General features: G+C 40.8%; 1 protein-coding gene across 2 annotated transcripts in view; it reads right to left on the bottom strand.

Moving 5' to 3' along the window:
* Nucleotides 1–517: 517 nt before the first annotated feature.
* Nucleotides 518–24,403, bottom strand: part of BICRAL (BICRA like chromatin remodeling complex associated protein) — a 73,158-nt gene continuing 49,272 nt past the window's right edge. The window contains exons 6-12 of one of the 2 annotated variants that reach the window (XM_069488314.1): nucleotides 15,876–15,981; nucleotides 15,057–15,157; nucleotides 13,404–13,465; nucleotides 12,612–12,757; nucleotides 11,027–11,121; nucleotides 9,326–9,428; nucleotides 518–4,392 (exon numbers count right to left, since the gene is read on the bottom strand). In XM_069488314.1, the coding sequence (XP_069344415.1) occupies nucleotides 3,608–4,392; nucleotides 9,326–9,428; nucleotides 11,027–11,121; nucleotides 12,612–12,757; nucleotides 13,404–13,465; nucleotides 15,057–15,157; nucleotides 15,876–15,981 (1,398 nt within the window). In that variant the 3' untranslated portion in view covers nucleotides 518–3,607. The remainder of the gene's footprint in view (nucleotides 4,393–9,325; nucleotides 9,429–11,026; nucleotides 11,122–12,611; nucleotides 12,758–13,403; nucleotides 13,466–15,056; nucleotides 15,158–15,875; nucleotides 15,982–24,403) is intronic. The other variant, XM_069488313.1, reaches the window with a different exon arrangement.

The raw sequence follows: 24,403 nt of genomic DNA, 5'->3' as shown, positions 1-24,403 counted from the left end.
GGGCAGGAACTCAGAAGGGCCTCATGGGGCTGATTTTACAGATAAGGCTATAGAGGTATTTCTCAATACAAAATTTGGTCAAATATGTGAATCCAAAGAGAAACATGTTAATTCTGGGATAAGCCTTATGTAAAATGTTTTCTTTACCTATTCTTTAGCTTCCTCCTTGTCCTTGCAGAAACAAAATAAACAATTGAAGAAAATTTCCTGTAGAGTGAAGTTCACTGATTTAACTTGTCAAATGACCCCCATTTTCCTTCCTTAGTAGGGAACCATGTGACAGGAGTAGGGATGGAGACTGGAAACATACATGACCAAATTTCCTCACTGACCAACTTAGTTTAATCTGTAACTGTTTGGAAAGGCCATTCAGTTAAAATCCTGTGCCCTCACTGGTTAGGCTACTTTTTGGTAATGGCAAATATATTTAAATAGAATTCCCACTGAACACTTACCCTTTTCTTCTGGGAAAAGCAGCCATTCCTATTTGCAAAATCAAGACAATCACAGTTGCACATTTTCCCAAATCTTTGGCTGTATTGCAATGGTTGTTTCATTTTGTAATCTCCAACTAAACATTTCCTAACCATGGATTAACAATATAGTTACTGACTGGTTTCTTTTAACAGTATTTATCCAACATAACAAAATAAACTGCAATTTGTTATACTTTTTTTTACAAAACATTTTATAAATATTTTTACAAAATGTATACAAAGCAATTTCAAGTGAGACATACTATACAAATGAAGGTATTTAAGCAAATAAAGCCCACACCACACTGACAGCGAGTGACGCGTCCTCTTTAAGTCAAGTCAGTCTGTAAGGCCTCCCTAATCTAACAGAGTCTACTAAATTCTTCAGAGCTAAAATATTTTTTTTTTCGTAATTGCCAGTTTAAAATTTGCTTTATCTTTAGGCAGTACATAAGGACACAGAAAATCAAATGCTTAATAACAAATTCACACTTTCCACAACAACAGAAAAAAAATGATTTTTGTTACTGAGTACAAGTAGTTAAACTTAACTTTGACTAATGAACCTGAACAAATGAATGTTGGCCATCTGAGGCTGAGCTCTCTTACCCTTCACCAGAGGGGGCTCGACATGCGAGTTATGACCCATGTGCGCATAACCTAATCACAGGAGTAAAATACATTTCGTAATCTTTGTCATTATCTAGAATCCTTCCTCCATAAAAAGTAAACTTACATACAAAGACACAAAAATTTACAAGTTTCATTTTGGTAAATTAGGCTCTCCATTTGCTAGACAAGTGTTAGGGCTTAAAAACCCTTTAAGATGGTATGTAGGAAAGTTAGGATTGGGCTAGCAGGGCAGGATAGGGAAGAGAGGTGACAAATGTACATGAAGCTTATCTTGTCTCTTGAGAATTCCACTGATTCGAAGTAATTAATGTAACTCAATTAGCAGCCCACATAAAGGCTTCCAAGTATAACATTCCACAATGAGAAGAATTTGATCAGGAGGGATTATCGTTAAGTCTTGCTAGGAATTAGGGGAGCATGAGAGCTAAGAGAAGAAGAGCCTATGAAATCATGGAGTTTAGGGCAGGGTGTTACCCCAGGGCTGCCCAAACAGAAAGTTCCAACTGGCAATACCAACTTATCTTTCTAATATGTTACAATACAGGAAAAATGGGAAATTTGCAACTTGGACATTGGCACAAATAAGGAAAAAATGGTAACCCTAAAATGGCCCAGATTTTCCAGTTTCTACTGGCCAGGGTATGGGGTTGGGGTGAAGGTACATTGCTATTATGAAGAAAGGCTGTCTTGCGGGTTTTTGTGTGGTGGCACAGAGGGGTGGGGGCGGGGGAGTATAGGTCTTCTGTTGCTGTTTTCCAATAATCAGAAACCTTCCTTTCCATCACAGGCCAATCTGGAAAAGAAATGCCCAACATGATGACAATGGGGGTCATCCCCATGCTGGGGGCAGCCAGTAGCAGATCCTGGCAACACGAAAGTGGAGACCAGTGGGTGCACTTCTAAAGCCAGGGAGATAAACAGAATAAATGAGAGAGTGGGCACACAAGAGGAAGAGTGAGTATGCACCTGCACACTGTAACCAAAATGACCTCTGGATCCAAGCAGCTCAGATTCGTGCATATGTGTGTGTGGGAGAACAGTGGGTATAAAATACTATTATGTAGCTTTCCCCATGATAGGAGATAAGTGACGGCGGTTACAATGACATTGAGAATGAAAGTAACAACAGAAATGTGATGAACTGGGGCAGGTATACAAGAAAGGAAAACTGGGAACACTCCCTGAAAAGAAATATAAATAAATAAAGCAATAAGTCATGTTCACTAATATAAACACGGGCCAAACAAACTGTAACAGGGCATAACCTTTGGCTCTCAAATGGGAATCCCGTGTCTCAGATCTTTTCTTTCAGTGGTGGGCTGGCTGGTTACCTTTGGTTTGTCTGTATTTTGGTAATGATTGCTGCCGGGGTCACTACTGTTCTCAGACAAGAAGCATAAACAAGGCCAAAGTCCCCTTTAAGTTTAAACTGAAAAATTTACAATATAGTTTTCAAATGAAAGTGCTTTTGACGCTTGGCTATTTGTTGCGGGAGACGGTGCAAAGAGAGGTTAAACAAAACAAAACCCAGCAACAAACAAAGACATACATCATATGTTGACTATATCCAATTATAAAATGCAAAACTCTTGTTTTTCTCAATAGTTAACATATATATGCTTTTACATATATACATATTGTACTCCTCATGGCTCTGTCCCGGCCTCCCCTGTACACTGTGCCTCTTAACTAGTTTCCATTTTCCTTTATTTAGCCTGGTGAAATTATTTCAAGTCATGCTGTTGCAACTAAGAACAGAACATTCCCTAGATGAAATTCAACATTGATATGCCGAAAAGCATGAGGTTTTGCTCCTGGAGCATCAGAAAAGCACTTGAATCATCAACAGGGAAGCCCTGCAAATGCCCTGCTTATGTGCTACTGGCTTTTATACCAGGGCTGTCGGGTCCCTGGCAGAGCAGCCAGCAACTTACTGCTCAGAGATGGCTGAGGGGGGAAGAACCATGTGTTCTTCCCCCAACAAAACAAACAAACAAACAAACAAAAAATCCAAAATAACAAAAAAACCCATAAAACCAAATTTGGAGATGCAGTGGGATATTCTTTAAAAATAGCTTCTATCAGTTCTATTTGATGTTCTTTAATAAGTCTGTTCTTTTCAAATGACTTATGATTGTCAAAATTTTACCCAGGGCCAAGTATACTGTGGTCTCATTGAGTTACAGTGTTTTTTTTTTTTTTTTAAATAAAACAAATAAACAAACAAAAAAATGACTATAAGCACTTTCATAACACTTGAAATGTGTGGGGCCTATCAGACTGCTTTCTAACAGGATTAATTTTACTAAAGGATCTCCGTGTAACCACGACAAGTATTGCTCTTAAACAAAGAACAGGATTGAAATTAGAAAGAATAACCTGTGATGAAAGATCAAGCAGGCTGGAGACAGGAGACCGTTTCCACTTGGTTTTGCCAGGAAAGAATGTAACTTGTCTGGGGCAGGGTCTCAGGGCAGGGGTGGGGAGGACTGCTGCTATTAACACTCTAGAATACTATTTACAGCTGCTTCTAAAATGGAGTCAGTTTCTACAACGCCTTCACTGTGGTCTGGGATGAACTTTTCCAGGCAGTTTTCCTGCGAAGCCATTGGAGAAAAGTTGGGGAAATCTAACTCAACAGAGCCGCTAACCGTGGGGTCACTCTGGGGCTGCCGCCCAGCCTTTTTGAGTTCCAAGATGTTTTTAAATGTGGTTTCTAAACTCTTTGTGAGCTGGAGATCTGGCTGGGGCTCGCCGGACCCTTTCATGATGTCTGTGTGTAAAACTTCATTCTTTGGAGAATTCCTCAGAGTTTTGTCCTGGAAGGAATTGTTACACGTCATCTCCAAGTGCGAATCTACTAGGATACTTGAGAGTTTGCCCTCAGTACCATGATCCGGTCTGGACGAGGTTTTCCGGTGCCCTTCAGGGCCGGGAGAGCGCTCACTGGCCTTCATGGGGTCTCTCTGGCTGGCTTTCTCTTCAGATGTGCTCCGGTATTGAACTAAGCCCACTTTGTCAAATTTCAGTGCTCTGCCAAGGCATTCCGTTTTTTTAGAAATGTTTCCTTCTGCAGAGACCACGATGTGATTAGGCACTAGATGAAATTGGTCATGATTTGTTGGTTCTGTCACGCCTGGTTTGGCTCGGTCCCTGCTTTGGGCCTTGGCCGTCAGATGTAGAGAGCTGGCTGTTTTACTGCCATGCTGGTCATTCCTGCCAAAGCTCTCATGAGCAGCTTTATCAAGGTTGAAGGAACAACAGAAATCAGCCTGAAATCCCTCTGGAAATGGGGAAAAAAAGAACATTAATGAGTGAACGAAAGTAAGGACTATACAACATTCCCTGAAGCCCAGCCCAACCCAGCCCACTGAGTCAGTCTGTTTCACGTACAGAAGCACAATACAGAGAGGGCTTCCTGTACGAGTAACCAAGGCTGTGTAGCCAGAGCTTCCAGACGGGCAGCTTAAACCTCATTGAAGAGGTAGCTGCTTGATAGCAGATGGGAAAACCTAATGGACAAAAGCTTCACTTAGTTCTGATCTCTAAGTGTTATTTAAAATTAGTTTTCTGGCTGAGTGTGGTGGCTCATGCCAGTAATCCTAGCACTCTATCTAGGAGGCCGAGGTGGAAGGATTGCTTGAGCTTAGGAGTTTGAGACTACCCTAAGCAAGAGCAAGACCCTGTCTCTACTAAAAATAGAAAAAATTAGTGGGGTGTGGTGGCATGCACCTGTAGTTCCAGCTACTTGGACGGCTGAGGCAGGAGGATCGCCTGAGCCCAGGAGTTTGAGGTTGCAGTGAGCTATGATGATGCCACTGCACTCTAGCCCAGGTGACAGAGGGAGACTCTGTCTCAAAAAAAGAAAGAAAAAACCAAGTTTTCTGTTAATGGCTGCCTTGAAACAGTCTGCAAACAGGAATTAGGTGGTAGTATTAGCCTGGTCTCTTCCTTAGAGCAGAGGGCTCTGGAATGGGGATGTGGGGGGTAGGGGCTGGACATAGCTACTTGTCTTTCGGTGATGGCACTTCAATCCCTTTATTTTTCCCAAGCCCCTCCCCTTCAATCCCTTTAGACGCGTGTAAGAAACGTGGCCTCACTTTGCCAAGACCACAAAATGAATGGTTGGCATGCATCCAAAATGATATCTGCTTGGAAGGGCAGTGAGGTACAGGGGAACTGTGTCTGAATGAGCGATGAACTATACCAGGTTTGAAAAGACAGAGGATGGCAAAAGAAATATCCATGAGGATTTAGGGCATTGAGGGTACCGATGGAGGAGGCAGACTGCTGTCATACAAGAGCAGAAAAAGTGTTAACTCTGGAAGTAATGGAAGTGAAATAGGACTTTGATGACACCTATGAAACCACAAAGAGTATGTATAGCATGAACATGAATTTGTTCACTAAATCCCAAAATGTGAGCTCTTGACTCTAAAAAGATGATTCCATCCAACTACCACTGGCTGTGTGGGCAGTACACAGAGGAGAACGCAGCATGGCCCCTGTCCACGTGGTGCCCACGTCTGAGGGGTTTGTGACAAAATAGGAAGGTTTATCCACAAGCCAATTCACTAAAAGGCAATAGGAGATTTCAGGTTCTAAGAAAAAGGGACAGAAATGTATCTTACGTTATTCTCTTGTTTTCTCTCTCTCTTTTTTTTTTTTGAAGAAATGGGGTATCTCACTATTTTGCCCAGGCTGGACTTGAACTCCTGAGCTCAGGTGATTCTCCCATCTCAGCATCCCAAGTAGCTGGGGCTACAAGTGTGCACCACCATGCCTGATTCTCTACGTTATTCTGTTCCTTTTCAGAAATATTTAAAAATCGTGCTAGGTAGACAGCATTTCTTTTAGGCTCTCCCTTTAGACTGAGTGTGAGGATCATATATTCTACTTGTAAACTTCTTGAGCCACATCAAATACAATGTAGAACTTCAGGCCAGGCACGGTAGCTCACGCCTGTAATCGTAGCACTCTGGGAGGCCAAGGTGGGAGGACTGCTTGAGCTTAGGAGTTAGAGACCAACCTGAGCACGAGTGAGACCTCGCCTCTACTAAAAATAGTAAAAATTAGCCGGGTGTGGCGGTGTATGCCTTATAGTCCCAGCTACTTGGGAAGCTGAGGCAAGAGGATCACTTGAGCCCAGGAGTTTGAGGTTGCTGTGAGCTAGGCTGACGCCATGGCACTCTAGCCTGGGCAACAGAGTGAAACTCTGTCTCAGAAACAAACAAAAAAAAATGCAAAACTTTAACCTTTATGTATCAGAAAAGACATTGGCGAGACCCTCTCTCTACAAAAAAATACATTTTTCCCCTTAGCATTTTGAAATAAAAAAAATAAAGAGTTATTTAACAAAAAAAAAAGACATTGGGGAATGCGAATAAAGCCACAGGAAAATAATAGTCCAATAATAGGGTAATGAATTAGCTAAATTTTCAAGTTAATGTGTTAAAAATACATTAAATATTATTTTGAAGACTATATAAAGACTTCATATGTGTTAAAAGAAAGAATACAAAATCATATCTACACATGACCTATGATTATATTATGTTGGTGCAAAAGTAATTGCAGTTTTAGCACTGTTGACATTTGCCATTTGATATTGGAATACATTCTTAAATAAATGTGGTTATGTTATACTCATTTTAATGTGCATTTCTTGCTTTATGTGTTTTTGCTAATGACTTATTACTTGCTGTTTATTTTACATTTATTTACATTTGGAAATGATGTTAGATGAAAAGCAAATTCAAGTGATTTTCTTATTTAAGTTCAAAATGGGTCGTAAAGCAACGGAGACAACTCTCAACATCAACAATGCATTTGGCCCAAGAACTGCTAACGAACATAGAGTGCGGTGGTGGTTCAAGAAGTTTTGCAAAGGAGACCAGAGCCTTGAAGATGAGGAGCACGGTGGCTGGCCATCGGAAGTTGACAACAACCAACTGAAAGCCATCATTGAAGCTGATCCTCTTAAAACTGCACGAGAAGTTGCCGTTGCCTATGGCCTGTTGTTTGGCATTTGAAGCAAATTGGAAAGGTTTAAGCTCGATAAGTGGGTGCCTCATAAGCTGACCGAAAATCAGAAAAATCATTGTACTGAAGTGTTGTCTTGTCTTCTTGTACGCAACAACAATGAACCATTTCTCTATCGGATTGTGACATGCAACGAAAAGTGGATTGTATACAAAGACCGGCAGCAACCAGCTCAATGGTTGGATCGAAAAGAAGCTCCCAAAGCACTTCCCAAAGCTTTTTTTTTTTTGAGACAGAGTCTCGCTATGTTGCCCGGGCTAGAGTGCCATGGCATCAGCCTAGCTCACAGCAACCTCAAACTCCTGGGCTTAAGCGATCCTCCTGCCTCAGCCTCCCAAGTAGCTGGGACTACAGGCGTGCGCCACCATGCCCAGCTAATTTTGTCTATTTTTAGTAGAGACAGGGTCTTGCTCTTGCTCAGGCTGGTCTCAAACTCCCGACCTCAAGCAATCCTCCTGCCTCGGCCTCACAGAGTGCTAGGATTACAGGTGTGAGCCACTGCACCTGGCCCCAAAGCCAAACTTGCAACCAAAAAAGATCATGGTCACTGTTTGGTGGTCTGCTGCCAGTCTGATCCACTACACCTTTCCGAATCCCGGAGAAACCATTACAGCTGAGAAGTACCCTCAGCAAATCGATGGGATGCACTGAAAACTGCAATGCCTGCAGCTGGCATTGGTCAACAGAAAGGGCCCAATTCTTCTCCACAACAATGCCTAACCTCACATTGCACAACCAACACTTCAAAAGTTAAATGAATTGGGCTATGAAGTTTTGCCTCAGCCACCATATTCACCTGACCTCTCACCAACCGACTACAACTTCTTCAAGCATCTCGACAACTTTTTGCAGGGAAAACGCTTCCAAAACCAGCAGGATGCAGAAGGTGCTTTCCAAGAGTTTGTAGAATCCTGAAGCACAGATTTTTACACTATAGGAATAAACAAACTTATTCCTCATTGGCAAAAATGTATTGATTGTAATGGTTCCTATTTTGATTAATAAAGATGTGTTTGAATCTAGGTATAATGATTTAAACTTCATGGTCCGAAACTGCAATTACTTTTGCACCAGTCTAGTAACTATATATAAATAATGTCTGTAAATGAAACCAGAGCTAGAAGAAAATTTGGAGAAATAAAAACATTTCCTTCATTAGGATGGTGAATGTATGGTTAGAGTTTATATTCCATGAATTATGTTCCACAATTTAAAAAATTTTAGCAAGGTGTGGTGATACAAGCCTGTAGTACCAGCTACTTAAAAGGCTGAGGTGGGAAGATCCCTGGAGCCCAGAAGTTGGAGATCAGCCTGGGCAACACAGCAAGACTGCCTCAAAAAAAAAAAAAAAAAATTTAGAGGCTAGAAAAAACTAAAGTGAATCAATTTTTTTTTTTTTTTTTTAGAGATAAGGTCTTGCTCTGTCACCCACGCTGGAGTGCAGTGGTATAATCATAGCTCACTGCAGCCTTGAACTTGTGGGTTTAAGTGATCCTCCCATCTCAGCCTCCTAAGCTGCTAGGACTACAGGAGCATGTACCGCCACACTTGGCTATTTTAAAAATCTTTTTGGTCTGGCTACATTGCCCAGGCTGGTCTCGAACTCCTGGCCTCAAAGTGATCCTCCCACTTTGGCCTCCCAAAGTGCTAGGATTACAGGTGTGAGCCACCATCCCTGGCCAAGAGAACTAATTTCTAAAGGGCAGAATATGGGTCAAATTTAAAATGCATGCAAGTGGCAGGAAAGTAGTTGGATGAGAGAAAAGTACTTCAATGAGCATTACAATTGACTGGCTTGAGGTCAGGGACCATGTTTCACTGACGTTTCCTGCTAACTGTGACTTACACATAGCAGGACACTCAATAATGTGCTGAGGTTTAATTGCTTCTGGGAAGCCTTCTGACTAAATTTGGTTCTCAAAAACTAGAGAAAGATTGAGAATTTTAAGTTTACACTGAGGAAAAAGAATCACTTAATTGAATGTAAAATTCCAGTTTGATTTTGTAGAGATGTTCTCAGAGTAATTATATACTCGGAGTTTTTTTCTCCCCAGAATTCATGTTCTACCTTCAGGTTTCTCACCCAAAGGTCAGTTCAGACAGAGTCCCAAAGGCCCCCCAGTGCTTGAACCATGGCAGTAGCCCTTCCCTACTTTCACTCTGACATTTCTTACCAGGGTCTACAAGTGCCAGGCGCTTGTCTCGGGACAGGGAAGCTCTTTCCTCCTGGTTGAACATTCTATCGATCATAACCATCTCAGCAGAGGGATTGATCCGCTGAAAACGAGAGAGGCCAGTCATTACGCCTTTCATCAAGTGCAAACATCTCACAGCGTCTTTGCAACAAATGAAGCAATCAGAAATGAGAATTTGGTGTCTAGGTTCTAGTCATGTCCTATGTAGTCATGTTTGTCCCAGTCATATAGGATGCATTTTTTAAATTATATTTTTTGGGAAAGGGTAATTTATACATAGGTACAGAATTCAAAAGGCACTACAGGCACCTGAAAAGTAAGCCTCCCTTCTTTGCCTCTCCTGTGCACCCACCACCACCCAGTGCCTCTCCCTGGCGGCAGCTGCCTGCCTGGCAGTTTGAGATAGTCTAGGTATACACAAGCATAAATATGCCTCTTTATTTTTGCACACAAATAATAGCAACTATACTCTTCTGTACCTTCCTTTTTCTGCCCTCTCTTTTCATGAAGATAACTTTTTACTTTGTATTCTGCTGTGCCTTAAATATGTTTTTATTAAGGCTTTCCTTTTTAGGAAAGTCTTGCTGTTAACAGAATCAAATCTTAAATTATTTTTCCTGGTCTTATTTAACATGAAAATTCAAGGCAGATATAAAACAATTTGACCAAATAAGTGGCCTTTTCCTCACAAATGATAGAGCTATCTTTTTTGATGTCTCAGAGTGTTATTTCAAAAATTTTTGTCAATATGAGAACTATTATAGACTTTGGTGGCATAATTTTAAGTAAATATATAAAAGTAAATACATATTTTTAAGTAAATATGTACACACACATATGTATTTACCTGATACCATATATGTATATAATGTAGTTCAACAAATCTCCCAAGGTACATTTTTAAAGTTGATCTCAAATTGAAAATGACGCGTAAGAGACCAATTTATTGGTTAAAGCCCATGTGATTTTAGAACTGCTCCTAAAATCTCAGAATAAGTTTGGTTTTTCCATCATTTCCCAAGATAGCTTCCTCCTTTCTCTAATTAACCGATGCTTCAAAACTAATTTTAGTTTCTATTTGGGGTGATGAAAATGTTCTGCAATTAGATGGTGGTGATGGTTGCATAACCTTGTGAATACAGTAAAAACCATCAAGTTGTAGACTTTAAAATTAAATGTAAATTTGATAGTATGTTCATGATCTCTCAATTAAAAACAAAACTAATTTTAACACTTGTCATCAGCTAGTCTTTTTAGGTGGGCCTCTAGTTCTTCTCCCACATCTCGGGGTTGGTAAAAGGCTGTAGCCAGTATCAGTGGCCAGGGGTCAGATGGTCTTGGCCTGAATCCTAGCTCTGTAATGACACTACAACTTACTAGTTATATGTAATTACACACACACACACACACACACACGCACACACACACATAAACTAAATCTCTAGTTTCCCCAATTTGTGAAATAAGAAGAGTACTGATCCACCAAGTACAGTACAGCAAATGTTAGCTGCTGTTTTTGTAGTAATAGCTAAATGTAGTAAGTTTTACTATAATCTTAAATATCTGTGCCTTTTAAACTGTGTTCTGAAAATGTAATTCCTTGGACTTTTTCTCTCTGATTTAGTAGCTGTGACCTGTGGAGTTTTAAAAAACAAATATGCTCTGTGACATGACTTTTACCATGGCATCTTCTAGGAGAAGGCATCTGTATTTGTTAAGCATAGCTTGGGTCCTTTTTAGGAGCTGAGTGGCAACTGTTTCAAATTCATTGTCCACTTTAAAAAAAGAGAGAGAGAGAGAAACAGTAAGAGGGTGTAAATCACCTACTAGGTCTTTCATTTCTTAAGGCTACAATGCATTATGCCTCCATCATTTAAACATGGTTTATCTGTGGCAATTTTCTCTTCTCAGATTAGCTTTTCCTTGATTAAACATCACCCTTCTACACTGCTGTCCCTCACTGCCCACTGGTATGTGGTCACAGAAACTCATTATAATATTATCCCATTTTAACATTGATTAGGAAACCAAAAACATAATACCTCTGAACATCACCTATAAAATAAAACCATATAACAGACTGGCAATAAATATCAATTAATGGAGAAAGATTTGCTAGTTTAGATGACCTAAGCCTACACTCCCTTTCAATAGTATGAAAACCAAAAACTGTTGAAACAATGAAGTCTAACTGTCTGGGCTGGGCAGACCAGTTTAATGTAAAGACACAAACTAGTCCTTGCAGGGCATGGTCTTGTAGCTTTGTCTTTTGTCTGTCAGTCTTCAAAGATCCTACATGTACTAATTCACTCTTCTTAGAGTCTTCACACCCCTGTTTAATGCTGGATCTTGTCCCTATTCCCTGGACGACCCAGGGAAGCTCGGAGTGGACTGACAGAAACCACCGTGCTCTGAGGTCAGGGACCCTAGTCAGGAGGAGCAAGATTGGCAGTGGCTGAGGGAGGGATTAAAGCAGTGGGGGGCACTGATGGAGTCAGGGCTTGGCGGTGGTCGCGGCAGGAGAGGTAGAACTAAGTCACACAATTGGGGGAGGCAGCAGGGCCAGGCAGCAGGATGGACTGAGTTCTAAGTTGGGAGAAGGGGCTCTTATCCCTAACATTTTTGCCAGTTTCTTGATGTCTGATCAATGCCCTGGGCTCACTTTGGAACCTCAGGGAATGCTTTTGGGAGGTAAAGTATCTATCTGATTCATAAAATTGATAGAAGCAGCTCAGGGCATGCATTCCGCCTAAAGGCAAGGACTACACTAAACTGTTGTGTAGACCTAGTCTAGAGCCATTCCATCTGCAGCCAGCAGTCCAAACGAAGCTTTGGATTCACTGCCCCCCAATTTGTCAATAAAATACTCTGACATTGGGTAGTATCCCTTTTACAAAATATTTATTTATTTTTTTAGAGACAAGGTCTCGCTCTGTTGCCCAGGCTGAAGTGCAGTGATGTGATCATAGCTCACTGCAACCTTGAACTCCTGGGCACAGGTGATCCTCCTGCCTCAGCCTCCTGACCAGCTGGGACTATAGGCATATACCACCATGCCCAGCTTCCCTTTACAAAATATTGAGAAGAATAAGTCACATCCCTGAACATGGACTGGGAATTGAGTAAATAGAGAATGAATTTGGTTTGTGATTAAAAACAATAACCTGTCTATCAGCTGGGGGTGAGGTGGCTCTTGCTCTTCTGGGGGTGGCCATGGGAGGGTGCCTGGTGGCAGAGTGACACTCTAGGGCTGCCGCTTGCTTACCTTTCCTCAAGTCTTCTTCAGTGGGCATGGAGCCCTGGCACACGTGGTAGGAGAGCAATCTCTGCACCGCATCACTTAGTGATTGGAACTGACTTTTGTCGGGTGTCACAGTGTGGGCTTGGTCCCTCTGTAACTGCTGGAGAATGCTTTCAAAGGGAAATGGCCAATGTCAATGTAGAGTCATGTTAGGAAATCAAATCTAATCATGATGTTTATTTGCATGCAAAGAAAATAAGACATACAGGGATGTTATTAATCATAGTACAGCAGTTTTGTTCTTTAGTTTTATTTTATATACCCTAGTGGGTTTGGAATTTGGTCTAACCATCTCTACAAGGGACTCAAACTGTGACCCTAACCTCAAAAGCACAGTGTTCCCACCAACCGTTCATGTGTTGGCACCCCCACTGACCGTGGCCATGCCTGACCATTGGTCAACTAGGCTCATGCTAATATTTCTGTTCTAAACATGGGAGTTTATCAAATCATACTTCTCCTCAGAGACTCTTTGTCTTTAAAAAGACAAAGAGCTTTTCTCCTTGAGAAGAAAAGAGCAAACAGGAGGCTCAAACTACATTTGATATATTTATAGGTCCTAATGAAACCAAACTATAGAAAAAGATTTCGAAAGTACATTTTAAAAAGGCTAATATATTATTTTTTTTCATTAAGTGAGTTTTCTGCCTCACTATGTACTCATTATTATAACCTGACTTCTGTAGTGTATTTATTGAAGATTAGAGACCTAGAGAAATGTTCACAATTGACTGGTCATTTCCAAAGATAACTCACAAAGCTCCTTTAGTTAGTTGTTTTGCAGCAGGCCTTTTCTGTCCTCCCGAATGACTGTCCACCTAAAGACAAAACACATCTCTTATTATTCTCTTTCATAGAAAAAAGAATACAGTTACACATAAAGGTCACTATATTTCAAATGTTTTCAACTACCTAAAAGAGCATATTCTAAGACTATAGAATATGCTCTGCTAAAAAATAAAATAAGCCCATAGACTCCAGTAGCAAAATTGTACTGTGTCAAGATTACAGAAAGCTGCACTGTCAGTTCCTTAGAAGGACTCAGTTTGTACTTTAAAGCCTGAATCCTTAACTCCCTCCAAATGCGACATTATAGTTTTGAAGAAATGTATTTGTAGGTACCAACTCCATTAACATCTGTAAACTCAGTATATACTACTTAATCTGTCTTCTGACCAGTGAATACAGGAGCACACATGTTACATATAGTTACATATAGTGTGTGATCTAACAGGGCATTTCTTGCATCACATTAGGGGAACAAACATACCTTACATCAGAACCTGGGACCTGAACAGATCCTCCACTGTGTATTCCAGGCAGGCCCAGACTGTAGCAAATTTCATTACACTTTTTTTTTTTTTTTTTTTAGAGACAGGGTCTTGCTCTGTCACTCAGGATGGAGTGTGGAGTGCAGTGGTACAATCATAGCTCACTGTAAACTTGAACTCCTGAGCTCAATTGATCCTCCTGTCCCAGCCTCCCAAAGTGCGGAGATTTACAGGCATGAGCCACTGTGCCTGTCCCCTAATTGGTAAGTTTGATGGAGAAGAAACTAAGTTCTTAGCTGAAAACAAAAAATTTTTCCTTCCTGATTAGATGAATGGTTTGAAATTTTATGAGGTTTAAAAGCCAAAGTTGGATCAAAAGACCATGGAGGCCGGGCGCGGTGGCTCACGCCTGTAATCCTAGCACTCTGGGAGGCCGAGGTGGGCGGATCGTTTGAGCTCAGGAGTTCGAGACCAGCCTGAGCAAGAACGAGACCCCACCTCTACTAAAAATAGAAAGAAATTATATGGACAGCTAAAAATATATATAGAAAAAATTAGCCGGGCATGGTGGCGCATGCCTGTAGTCCCAGCTACTCGGGAGGCTGAGACAGGAGGATCGCTTGAGCTCAGGAGTCTGAGGTTGCTGTGAGCTAGGCTAATGCCACGGCACTCACTCTAGCCTGGGCAACAGAGTGAGACTCTGTCTCAAAAAAAAAAAAAAAAAAAAAAGACCATGGAGACTGTCTACTTAATACACTCCTTGCTGCTATGACAGAAAAAAAAAAATCTCTCAGCATAACTAGGTAGAACAGATCCACTTTGATATGATAATAAATGATATCTTTAAGTAGTAAATTACATTTTTTGAGTGCCTAGTAGGTGCTGGCTCATTATTAATTCATGAGGAAATGAGGCATTAAAGAAGCATTGTAAACATGTCAGAAATAAAATCACATTCATCCCAGAAACATAAACATAACAAGGCCTGGCTCACCAGGAAGGTCTTCAGTGGCCACCCTTTTGTGGGCACACAGGGGCCTGGGCTAACTGTGCACACAATGCTAGCCAGTAACCACAAGGCAGATGGCACAACTACATTTCATTCAGTTAGGAAGAAGCTATGCAAATAGTTTTCTACCTGCACAGCTGAATGGCCAGGAGATGATCCCACTACTTTTTCCTGCTGTGGTTGTGCAGTTCCTAAGGATGCCGATATAACTTTGCTTCCAGAATCCTGTCCTATTAGAATGAATACATAAGACAATGTTCAAAAGAAACAGTGTATCAGATCCATCATATAATCCCTAGAGCCTGATGTATATAGATTACTGGACATTCTATAAAAGGGATTTCTTTATTACAGATGAGGAAGGAGAGCAGAGCAGTATATTTATCTACAAGCTCTGGAGGAAGAGGTTATTAAAGCCAATGTAGGAAATAAATAAATAAATAGTAGTAAATAAAAGGTATAAATGCTATAGTTTTAAATTACACATAGTCTGAGAAATAGGCCTCAAGCCAGTAATTTATCAGTAGTACTACAGAACCCTAAAATACAATTTAAGGAAAAGGAGGCCCAAAGAGGGAACTGACACGGAATGTTCAAGCTTTTGTCTTTTTTACAGAAAGTCATATATATCATATAATACCAGATTTCATTGTTTCTAAGCAAATTTTTTTTCACATAATTTAATGTATCGTACTTTAATTAGAAGTGCTTTTTTTCTTTCTTAGTAGTATATAAAATGATGGTACATCTTACAATGGATGGTATCTTAGAGTTAATGCAACGTGGTATGTTATCTGGGTGGAAAGGATACAGAAAAAAGGGATAATCAGAGTGGAAGCAAGATTAGGTCAGAAGGAGTTCACGTAGAATAGGGAGGTGAGAGGAGTGTCCTCTGGGTGTTGGAGGACAGGGACGTGCTGAGGAGAGCGTCCTGCAAAGGCTCCTGACCTGGCAGCGCGGTGTTCGAGAGCCCAGGGAGCTGCGCGTGCCTCAGGCTGTCTGCAGTTTTGGGAGCAGAAATGGGGGAGGTCTGATTCAAACTTTTTTTCTGAGCCTGTGAAACATATTATCAAGATGAAAAAATTAATTTCATTACTGAAAGCTTTGATAGAATATTTAAAACACCAACCAAGCCTCTTAATGCCCACCTGGCATTCAGGTTAGATTACAAAACAAAACAAAACAAAAGTTGTAAAACTTTTTTTCTATCAAATCAGCAGAATTGCAAAGTATATCCTTTAAAAATCTATGGGCACACTGAATTTTCTTGAAGCCATTCAGCAGGGATGCTGAGTTGATACCAGACTATTTTCTTGCTCTGGGGACTGCTGTGTTTGTGGTCCTCAGATGCAAAGGCTGCAGCTGGGAATTCAGTTTCTATCCTCAGTAATTTTTTTTTTTTTTTTGAGACAGAGTCTTGCTCTGTTGCCTGGGCTAGAGTGCCGTGGCATCAGCATAGCTCACAGCAACCTCAAACTCCTGGGCTCAAGGGATCCTCCTGCCTCAGCCTCCCGAGTAGCTGGGACTACAGGCGCATGCCACCATGCCCAGCTAATTTTTTCAATTTTTAGTAGAGACGGGGTCTCACTCTTGCTCAGGCTGGTCTCGAACTCCTGAGCTCAAGCGATCCTCCTGCCTCGGCTTCCCAGAGTGCTAGGATTACAGGTGTGAGCCACCACGCCTGGCCTATCCTCAGTAATTTTATATCATGCCTGCTACAATTACGATCCTATCAGTTCCTATGTGTCGTGTGTACAGACTCCGAGTACCTGGTCAGGGACCAAGGGCCAACCCCAAATCTACTGTCAACACTCATTGTTTTGCTGTGTAGATGATGTAAAGTACGTTTCATCTCTGCCATCTGGTATGTCTCTAGTTTGTGTCATGTCAACATCAGGTGGCATGTCGTTGGGAAATGTAAATTCAATTTAATATTAGCCTGAGCAAAATATAATTAGAAAAATTAATCCTATGTTTAAATTGTTGTGTGCTTTTCTATACATGAGGAAGATGAACCAGATGATGTTTAGGAAAAAACAAGTCCCTTTTGGCTCCAGAAAAATCTGTTATCTCTATAATGCATTTTAAGTAAGATGATAACAGGCTTTTAAATTACTCCTTCAGTTATTAATCCTTTATGCCATTATTATTTCATAGTATAGTAGGTTTTCAGAGTTTTTTTTTTTAAGTTTTATATTATGTATACTCTGAGTGGATTTAGTCTAACTACCCACACAGGGGACTTTATGACCTTGGCCTAAGCAAAACATTTCCACCAACCATTCATGTGTGGGCACTCACATAGATCTTGGTGATGCCTGACCATTGGCAAACTAAGCTCATGTCAGCATTTCTGTTCTAAACAATAAATTATCTATTTGGTTCTATTTTCTAATATAAAAATGGAAAGGAATTTGATATCAACCAAGAAACACTGGAGGAGATTATTTATTAGAGTTGGAAATGGTCACCTTTCTCATTCTTCCACTAATAGGAAAGTGTGAACCTGCACTATTCTACATAGACAGGCAATGAATTTTTAGGAGGAAAACCACGAAGGAAAGGTCAACGTCAAAATCTTTCAGTTTTCACCGCATGTCCTCTAGAAGACAACCCCACACTCTCCTACAGCAGTATAGGGAAGCCCTCCACACGGAGGAGGGCACCCGTGTTGTGGACAGGCCTGGGCAGATCCTGAGTGCAGGCCTCCCACAAATATGTCCAGAGAGCAGACACTAAGCGCCACTGGGAAGGAAAAACCAACCAAATAAAAGTTGGGAAAATGGTGGGACTTTGCAAGAATGTCACCAGTGTACATTTTTGGAATTTCTTTCAATATGCCTGGTTTACAATGAAACAGAAGAAAGTTTTCCTTGTGGCTTTAGAGCATACATCATTTTTTGATAAAAATGGCATTAGCCAGCTTGATCTCTCACCTTATTTATGAGGCATGAGACCTAAAATAACTCTTGGCTATTAAAGAAACAAAACCTATGCATATATAAGTGGTAAAACTCGAAAGAAAAGCAAAAAAAAGCTCACTATGAAAGTCAGGAGAAGGGCTGAGGCTGCTGGGAGACAGATCTGAGGGTACTGGCAATATTCTCTTTCTTGAGCTAAATGGTGGTTACATGGGTATTGATTTATAAGTATTTGTTAACTACATTTATGCTTTATGCATTTTTCTAAATGTGCTCTATTTCACAATACATAAGATTAAAAGAAAACAAAAACAGAACAATCTAATGTCAAAGCATGAAAATTTGCTATCATTTGAGGATATTTTTATAAAGTACTGTAGTCTGTTAAAACAAGATGACTACTCTGTAGGTGAGTATGTTTTGGGATAAGAGTTTTAAAGTCTCCTTGTCTTCCTGTGTGGATGCTGAGCATTGGTATTGGTGAGTTTTAATCTTCTAACCATTCCTGTGGGCCTAACTGTACCCGTTTCCTTGGAACTAGACTAATCACTGCAATTGTTACACTCCAGGGCAGATGTTGTGGGTGGCATGGGTAGGGCCACGGTGGCAGGAATCAGTATCCACTGGGGAACTTGGTTTGGCCCCTACATTGGAATCCCCTCCATTCACCAGGCCTATACGTTTAGAAGGCTCCACGGCTGGGGACGACACCGTCTATAGAGGTTCACTGAACTGGTTGCTCCCAGTCCTTTCATTAGGTAGGACTTTTGTCTGTCCGGTTCACGGCCACACCCCTAGCACGAGAACAGGGCCTGCACCACAGCGAGCACAGAGTAAATAGTTATTAGATAAAAATAACTGAATGAATTCCCCTGAAGCATAACCCACAGGGGCCTGCCCCTCCTTGCAGTCCCAAACACCCATCCTCAGGAGCCACCAGCTTCCTCCAATTCCCCAAAATAACAGGTTGTCCCCAGCTGATGGTCTTTTCCAGAAATAAAATTTATCATTATCTTGTTTTACTGAAATTTTAGAGAAGATTTATCTTTTTTTTTTTTTTTTTAATTTTCTTTGGAGACAGAGTCTCACTCTCTTGCCTGGGCTAGAGTGCCGTGGTGTTAGCCTAGCTCACAGCAACCTCAAACTCCTGGGCTCAAGCGATACTCCTGCCTCAGCCTCCTGGGTAGCTGGGACTACAGGCACACGCCACCATGCCCGGCTAATTTCTTTCTATTTTTAGTTGTTTGGCTAATTTCTTTCTATTTTTAGTAGAGATGGGGGTCTTGTTCTTGCTCAGGCTGGTCTCAAACTCCTGACCTCAAGCAATCCTCCCGCCTCGGCCTCCCAGAGTGCTAGGATTACAGGCGTGAGCCATTGCTCCAGGCCTTGTCTTTGAAATACATTTTCTTCACAAATCTAAAAGGTACTTAAGGATACTGTGTTGAGAACCTGGCTCCAAGAATTCCACTAATATCAATGGATAATTTTAACTCTTTAGAACTATGAATTATCTTCATGCCATGTGGATATACAGAAAAATCCCAGTGAACTCAAATATTTAATCTATCAGTTTCCCCCTTCTGCAATATACTTTGAAAGAAGCCAGTTACATACTAGCAAGATGATATTGATCAAACAACAGGCATTTTATGAATGAAGGAGACCATTTGGAGTTGGCCCAGCAATTCTCCTCTGGGAATTGCCCCATTGCCACAGAAATGGGTCTGGGGGCCAGCAGGTTAGAAAACACACTTCTGATTTCTGGTCCAACACGTAAAGAGGTTAGAAGTCTATTCTAACAACAAGTAAAAACCTGAACAAACCTCAGAGAAGTGAGGTTACATGGCAAACTATTGCCTGCAGAATTGGAGAGACAGACAGGCAGATACAGAGAATCATAATTTACTGGATCAGAAACCGATGAGCACAATTTCCCAGGAATTTCTACTGGGTGTAGGAAAACATGAACTGTAACTAACAAACTGCTAGAGGCTCAGTTTGCCTGAGAATTTATATCTACAGGGGGACCCAGTCATGGAGGGGGCCCTCACATTTTGTGAGTTTTACCTCCAGTGACTATCAGGGAAAAATCCCCTTGTGCTTCCAGCAGGAAGAGGGATAAGGAACCATTTTGAAATACACCAGAGCATTCTGTTCTTAACAAGGCATACTTTAGGGGGAACTATTTCACCACAGCCTAACCTGCTGGGGTTATATCAGAGCCTAACCTACCTGGGGGTAGGGAAATACCCAACTCCAGCTCCCTCTAGCCTTCCATGTGGTGGAAGGGAAATACACAGCTCTGGACCCCTCCAGCCCTCCTGTCTCAGCTAAGGGGGTGGAAAAAATTGAGAAGCACTGGTGAAGTTCACAGTCCAGGGCCACAACTCACCAAACTGAGACCTCATCGCAGGACTACAGCATGCTCCCCTTCCCCTCGCACCTTACTGTCACATCACTAAAGGCCTATGTATTGCAGTTCCTTTTACCCAGTACATCATGTCTACCTTTCAACAAAAAATGATGAGGCATACCGAAAGGCAAAAGACACAGTTTGAAGAGACTGAATAAGAATCAGGACCAGAGTCAGATATGGCAAGAATGGTGGAATTATCAGAACAGGAATTTTTAAAAACTATGGTTAATATGCTAAGGGCTTTAATGGAAAAAGTAGACAACATGCAAGAACAGATGGATAATGTAAGCAGAAAGATAGAAATTCTAAGAAAAAAAGAAATGCTAAAGATCATTTCTTTTTCTAAGGACTGTAAAAGGAACACTGTTAAGAGAAATGAAGAATACCTTTGACAGACTCATTAGTAGACTGGACATATCCTCTAAGTTTGAGGATATGCCAATATCAATAGAAACTTAAACTGAAAAGCAAAAACAAGAAACACACCAAAAAACCCCCCAGAAACCCAAACCCCAAGAACTGTCGGACAACTACTAAAGGTGTAATATATGTAGAATGAGAATACCACAAGGACAAAAAAAAGAAGGAACAGAAACAATATTTTAAGCAATAATGACTAAGAATTTTCCTAAATTAATGTCAGACACCAAACCAAGATCCAGGAAGTTCAGAGAACACCAAGCAAGATAAATGTCAAAAAACCCTACACCTAGGTGCATATCAGATTGAAACTTTCTAAAATCAGAGAGAAAGAAAAAAATCTTGAAAGAAGCCAGAGGATAAAAACACTTTACCTATAGAGAACCAAAGATGAGAATTACATCCTACTTCTCCTCAGGAACCATGCAAGCAAGAAGAAAGTAGAGTGAAATATGTAAAGTGTTGAGAGAAAAAGCCCACCAACCTAGGATTCTATGCCCTGTGAAATTATCCTTCCAAAGTGAAGGGGAAATAAAGATTTTTTCAGACAAACAAAAATTGAGGGAATTTGTTGTCGGTAGACCTGCCTTACAAGAAATATTAGAAGTTCTTCCGAGAAAAGAAAATGAGATAAGTCAGAAATAGCTATATAAAGAAAGGAAAAGCATCACAGAGTGAATAAGTGAAGGTAAAATAAAAAACTTATTTTTCTTATTCTTAATTGAGCTAACAGATAACCACTTGTTCAAAATAGTAATAGCAACAATGTATTTGATTACATATACTCATGTATATATTTGTGCTTATGTAGGTTTAGATATAAATGAAATGAATGACAGCAATGACAAAATGGATGAAAGGAGGAATAAGTAATGTTTGGTTATTATAAGGTTCCTGGACTATCTTTTTTGTAGTCCAGCTACCTGGGAGGCTGAGGCAGGAGAATTGCTTGAACCCAGGAGTTTGAGGTTGCAGTGAGCTATGGTCATGCCACTGCCCTCTAGCCCGGGTGACAGAGCAAGACCCTATCTCAAAAAAATATATACATAAGTAAATAATAAAAAATAAAAAAAGAAATCAATGAAATGAAAAATGGGAAATTAATAGAGAAAAATCAATGAAACCAAAAGCTGATTCTTTAAAAAAAAATCAATAAAATTGATAAACCTCTAAAGTCAGGCTAAGAAAAAGAGAAGATATAAATTACTAATAGCAGGAATGAAAGAAGGGACATCACTACAGATCCCATGGACATTAAAAGGTTAATAAAGGAGTATTATGAACAACTTTATGCCCACAGATTTGATAACCTAGATGAAATGAACTAATTCCGCAAAGACATAATCTGCCAAAATTCATACAAGAAGAAACAGACAATTTGAATAGGCTTAAAGATACTGAATCAATAATTAATCTTCCAAAACAGAAAGTACCAACCAGGCCCAGATGGGTTCACAGGTGAATTCTACCAAACATTTAAGGAAGAAATTATATCAATTCTCTACAACCTCTTCAAGATAGAAGCTGAGGGAATAGTTCCTAACTCATTCTATGAGGTTAGCATTACCCTGATACCAAAACCAAAGGCATTTCAAGAAAAGGAACCTACAGACCAATGTTTCTCACAAACATAGATGCAAAAATCCTCTACAAAATATTAGCAAACCAAATCTAACCGAACAATTTATAAAAAGAACTGTACACCACTACCAAGTTAGATTTATTCCAGGTACACAAGGCTAGTTTGACATTCAAAAATCAATTAACATAATGTATCACACTAATAAGCTAAAGAAGAAAACTCACATGATCACATCAACAGATGCAGAAAAAGTAGCTGACAAAATGCACCATTTAGAAAAAAACTTGCAGCAAACTAGGAATAGAGGGGAACTTTCTCAACTTGATAAACATCTACCAAAAAAAGCCTACAGCTAACATCATACTTAATTGGCAAGAAACGTAAAGTTTTCCTGCTAAGATCAGAAACAAGGCAAAGATGTCTCCTCTCATCACTGCTTTTCAACATTGCACTGCAAGTCCTCGCTAATGCAATAAAACAAGGAAAAAAACCACACAAAGTGGTATTGTCTGCCAGATTTCTGACTCTTGTAAAATGCTACTATACTTCCTGGACAGCTCATTCACACAACACACTCTCCTAAACACGTTAGGGTGAGTTTCTGATAGTTGTAATCCAAAGTACCTTGATGAGACATTTTGGAATCCACTTCGTACACAACACTGTAGTAATCACAGAGAAGGCAGCCGAAGGATACCAAACACTGTCCTTATCCTCCGAAAGTTTACCATCCAGAAAACACTCAGGCCCACAGAGATATGATAGATCAATGTGTTATAATGATGATGTCCAACCTCAACTGGGGTCCAAGCTCATGCCTGTCCAGCGATCCTTTCTTTCCCCTGGTCAGCTCCTTTGAATGCTATATTATCTTCAAATCCATAAGCCGGATGAGAACTTCAGCATTTTCCCACCAAAGCTACAGCTTTACCTCATCCCCACATTCCTCCTTCCCCCCAGTCTTGTTACAGTGGAAAAAGCATCCCTCCTTCTGTCTGCAAAGAACCCCACCAAAACTCTGGATGGGGGTCCTCCTCCTTCCCATCAGCTGTGAAAAAAACTCTTTCCCATCTTAAAAAAATAATTCCCTTGACTCTACACACCTCGTAGCTACTGCCCTTCACTTTCCTTCCTTTTTCTGAAAGTTGTTTATGCTCATTATCAACCCCCACCCCATTCTTTCCCCAGTCTGTCACAACCATTCTGCAGAAACATGTCTTACCAAGGTCATTGGTAGCCTGCTAGTTGCTAAATCTATCAGAAATGCCCCCGTCTTCACCTCCATTCTCAGTGGGGCTTCACTCTGTGGACGTCTTCCTGCCTGCAGCATTCCCCTCTCCCAGCCGCCAGGATGCTGGACGCTACTGCTTTTACTCTCCTCCCTAGAGCCTTCTTACTCTCACTTGCGGACTCCTTTATGTGTCCATCCCCCAAATGTTGAGGTGCTTTGGGGTTCTCTTCTCTCTCTATACTCTCTTTGGTCCATTTCATCCATTCCCACTGGTTCAATTGCAATTTATATGCTGATCAATCCATTTCAGCCCGTATTTTGGTCTCGAGCTTCAGCATAGATTGTTGTGTGTCATACAACTTGGTTGTCCTGCAAGTACCTCAGACTTGACAGACATACCCTAAGTTAAACTCAATAACTTCCCTTTAAACCAAAAATCTCTTCCCATTTCTCTGTCTCAGTGAATATGGGTGTCCCTTCAGGAACCTGTGAGTCATCCTCATTCCTCTGCTATGGCCCATCAATCACAACCTAATAGTCTCCAGTCCCTTTACTTCTCACCATCTTCCCTGCCACTGGACTGGGGTAGGTCTATTTCACACTGAAATTGCAACGCTGGCTGTTAACATGCCACCCAGTATGTACAACTGTACGATTTAGTTCCTGCTCGCCTCTCCCGCCTAACGTCTTCCTCACCCTGCCTCAACTTGTTTTCCTTCTCCCCAACAACACCATGATCTCTTTTCTCTTCAGGCTTTGCAATAGCTGTTTTTCCACCTCCTGGAACATTCTTTACCCAGATCCTCTCTGCCTGGATAACTCTTCTTTCTCCCTTAGTAGGTCTCAGCTCAGAGACCAGTATCTCAAGGAAACCTTCCCTGACTATCCCATCTGGGTGAGAGGATC

This window comes from Eulemur rufifrons, chromosome 15, assembly GCF_041146395.1.
Source record: "Eulemur rufifrons isolate Redbay chromosome 15, OSU_ERuf_1, whole genome shotgun sequence".
Classification (NCBI taxonomy): domain Eukaryota; kingdom Metazoa; phylum Chordata; class Mammalia; order Primates; family Lemuridae; genus Eulemur; species Eulemur rufifrons.
Note: the sequence above shows the minus strand (reverse complement) of the source record. Positions and strands in the feature narration are given on the sequence as shown.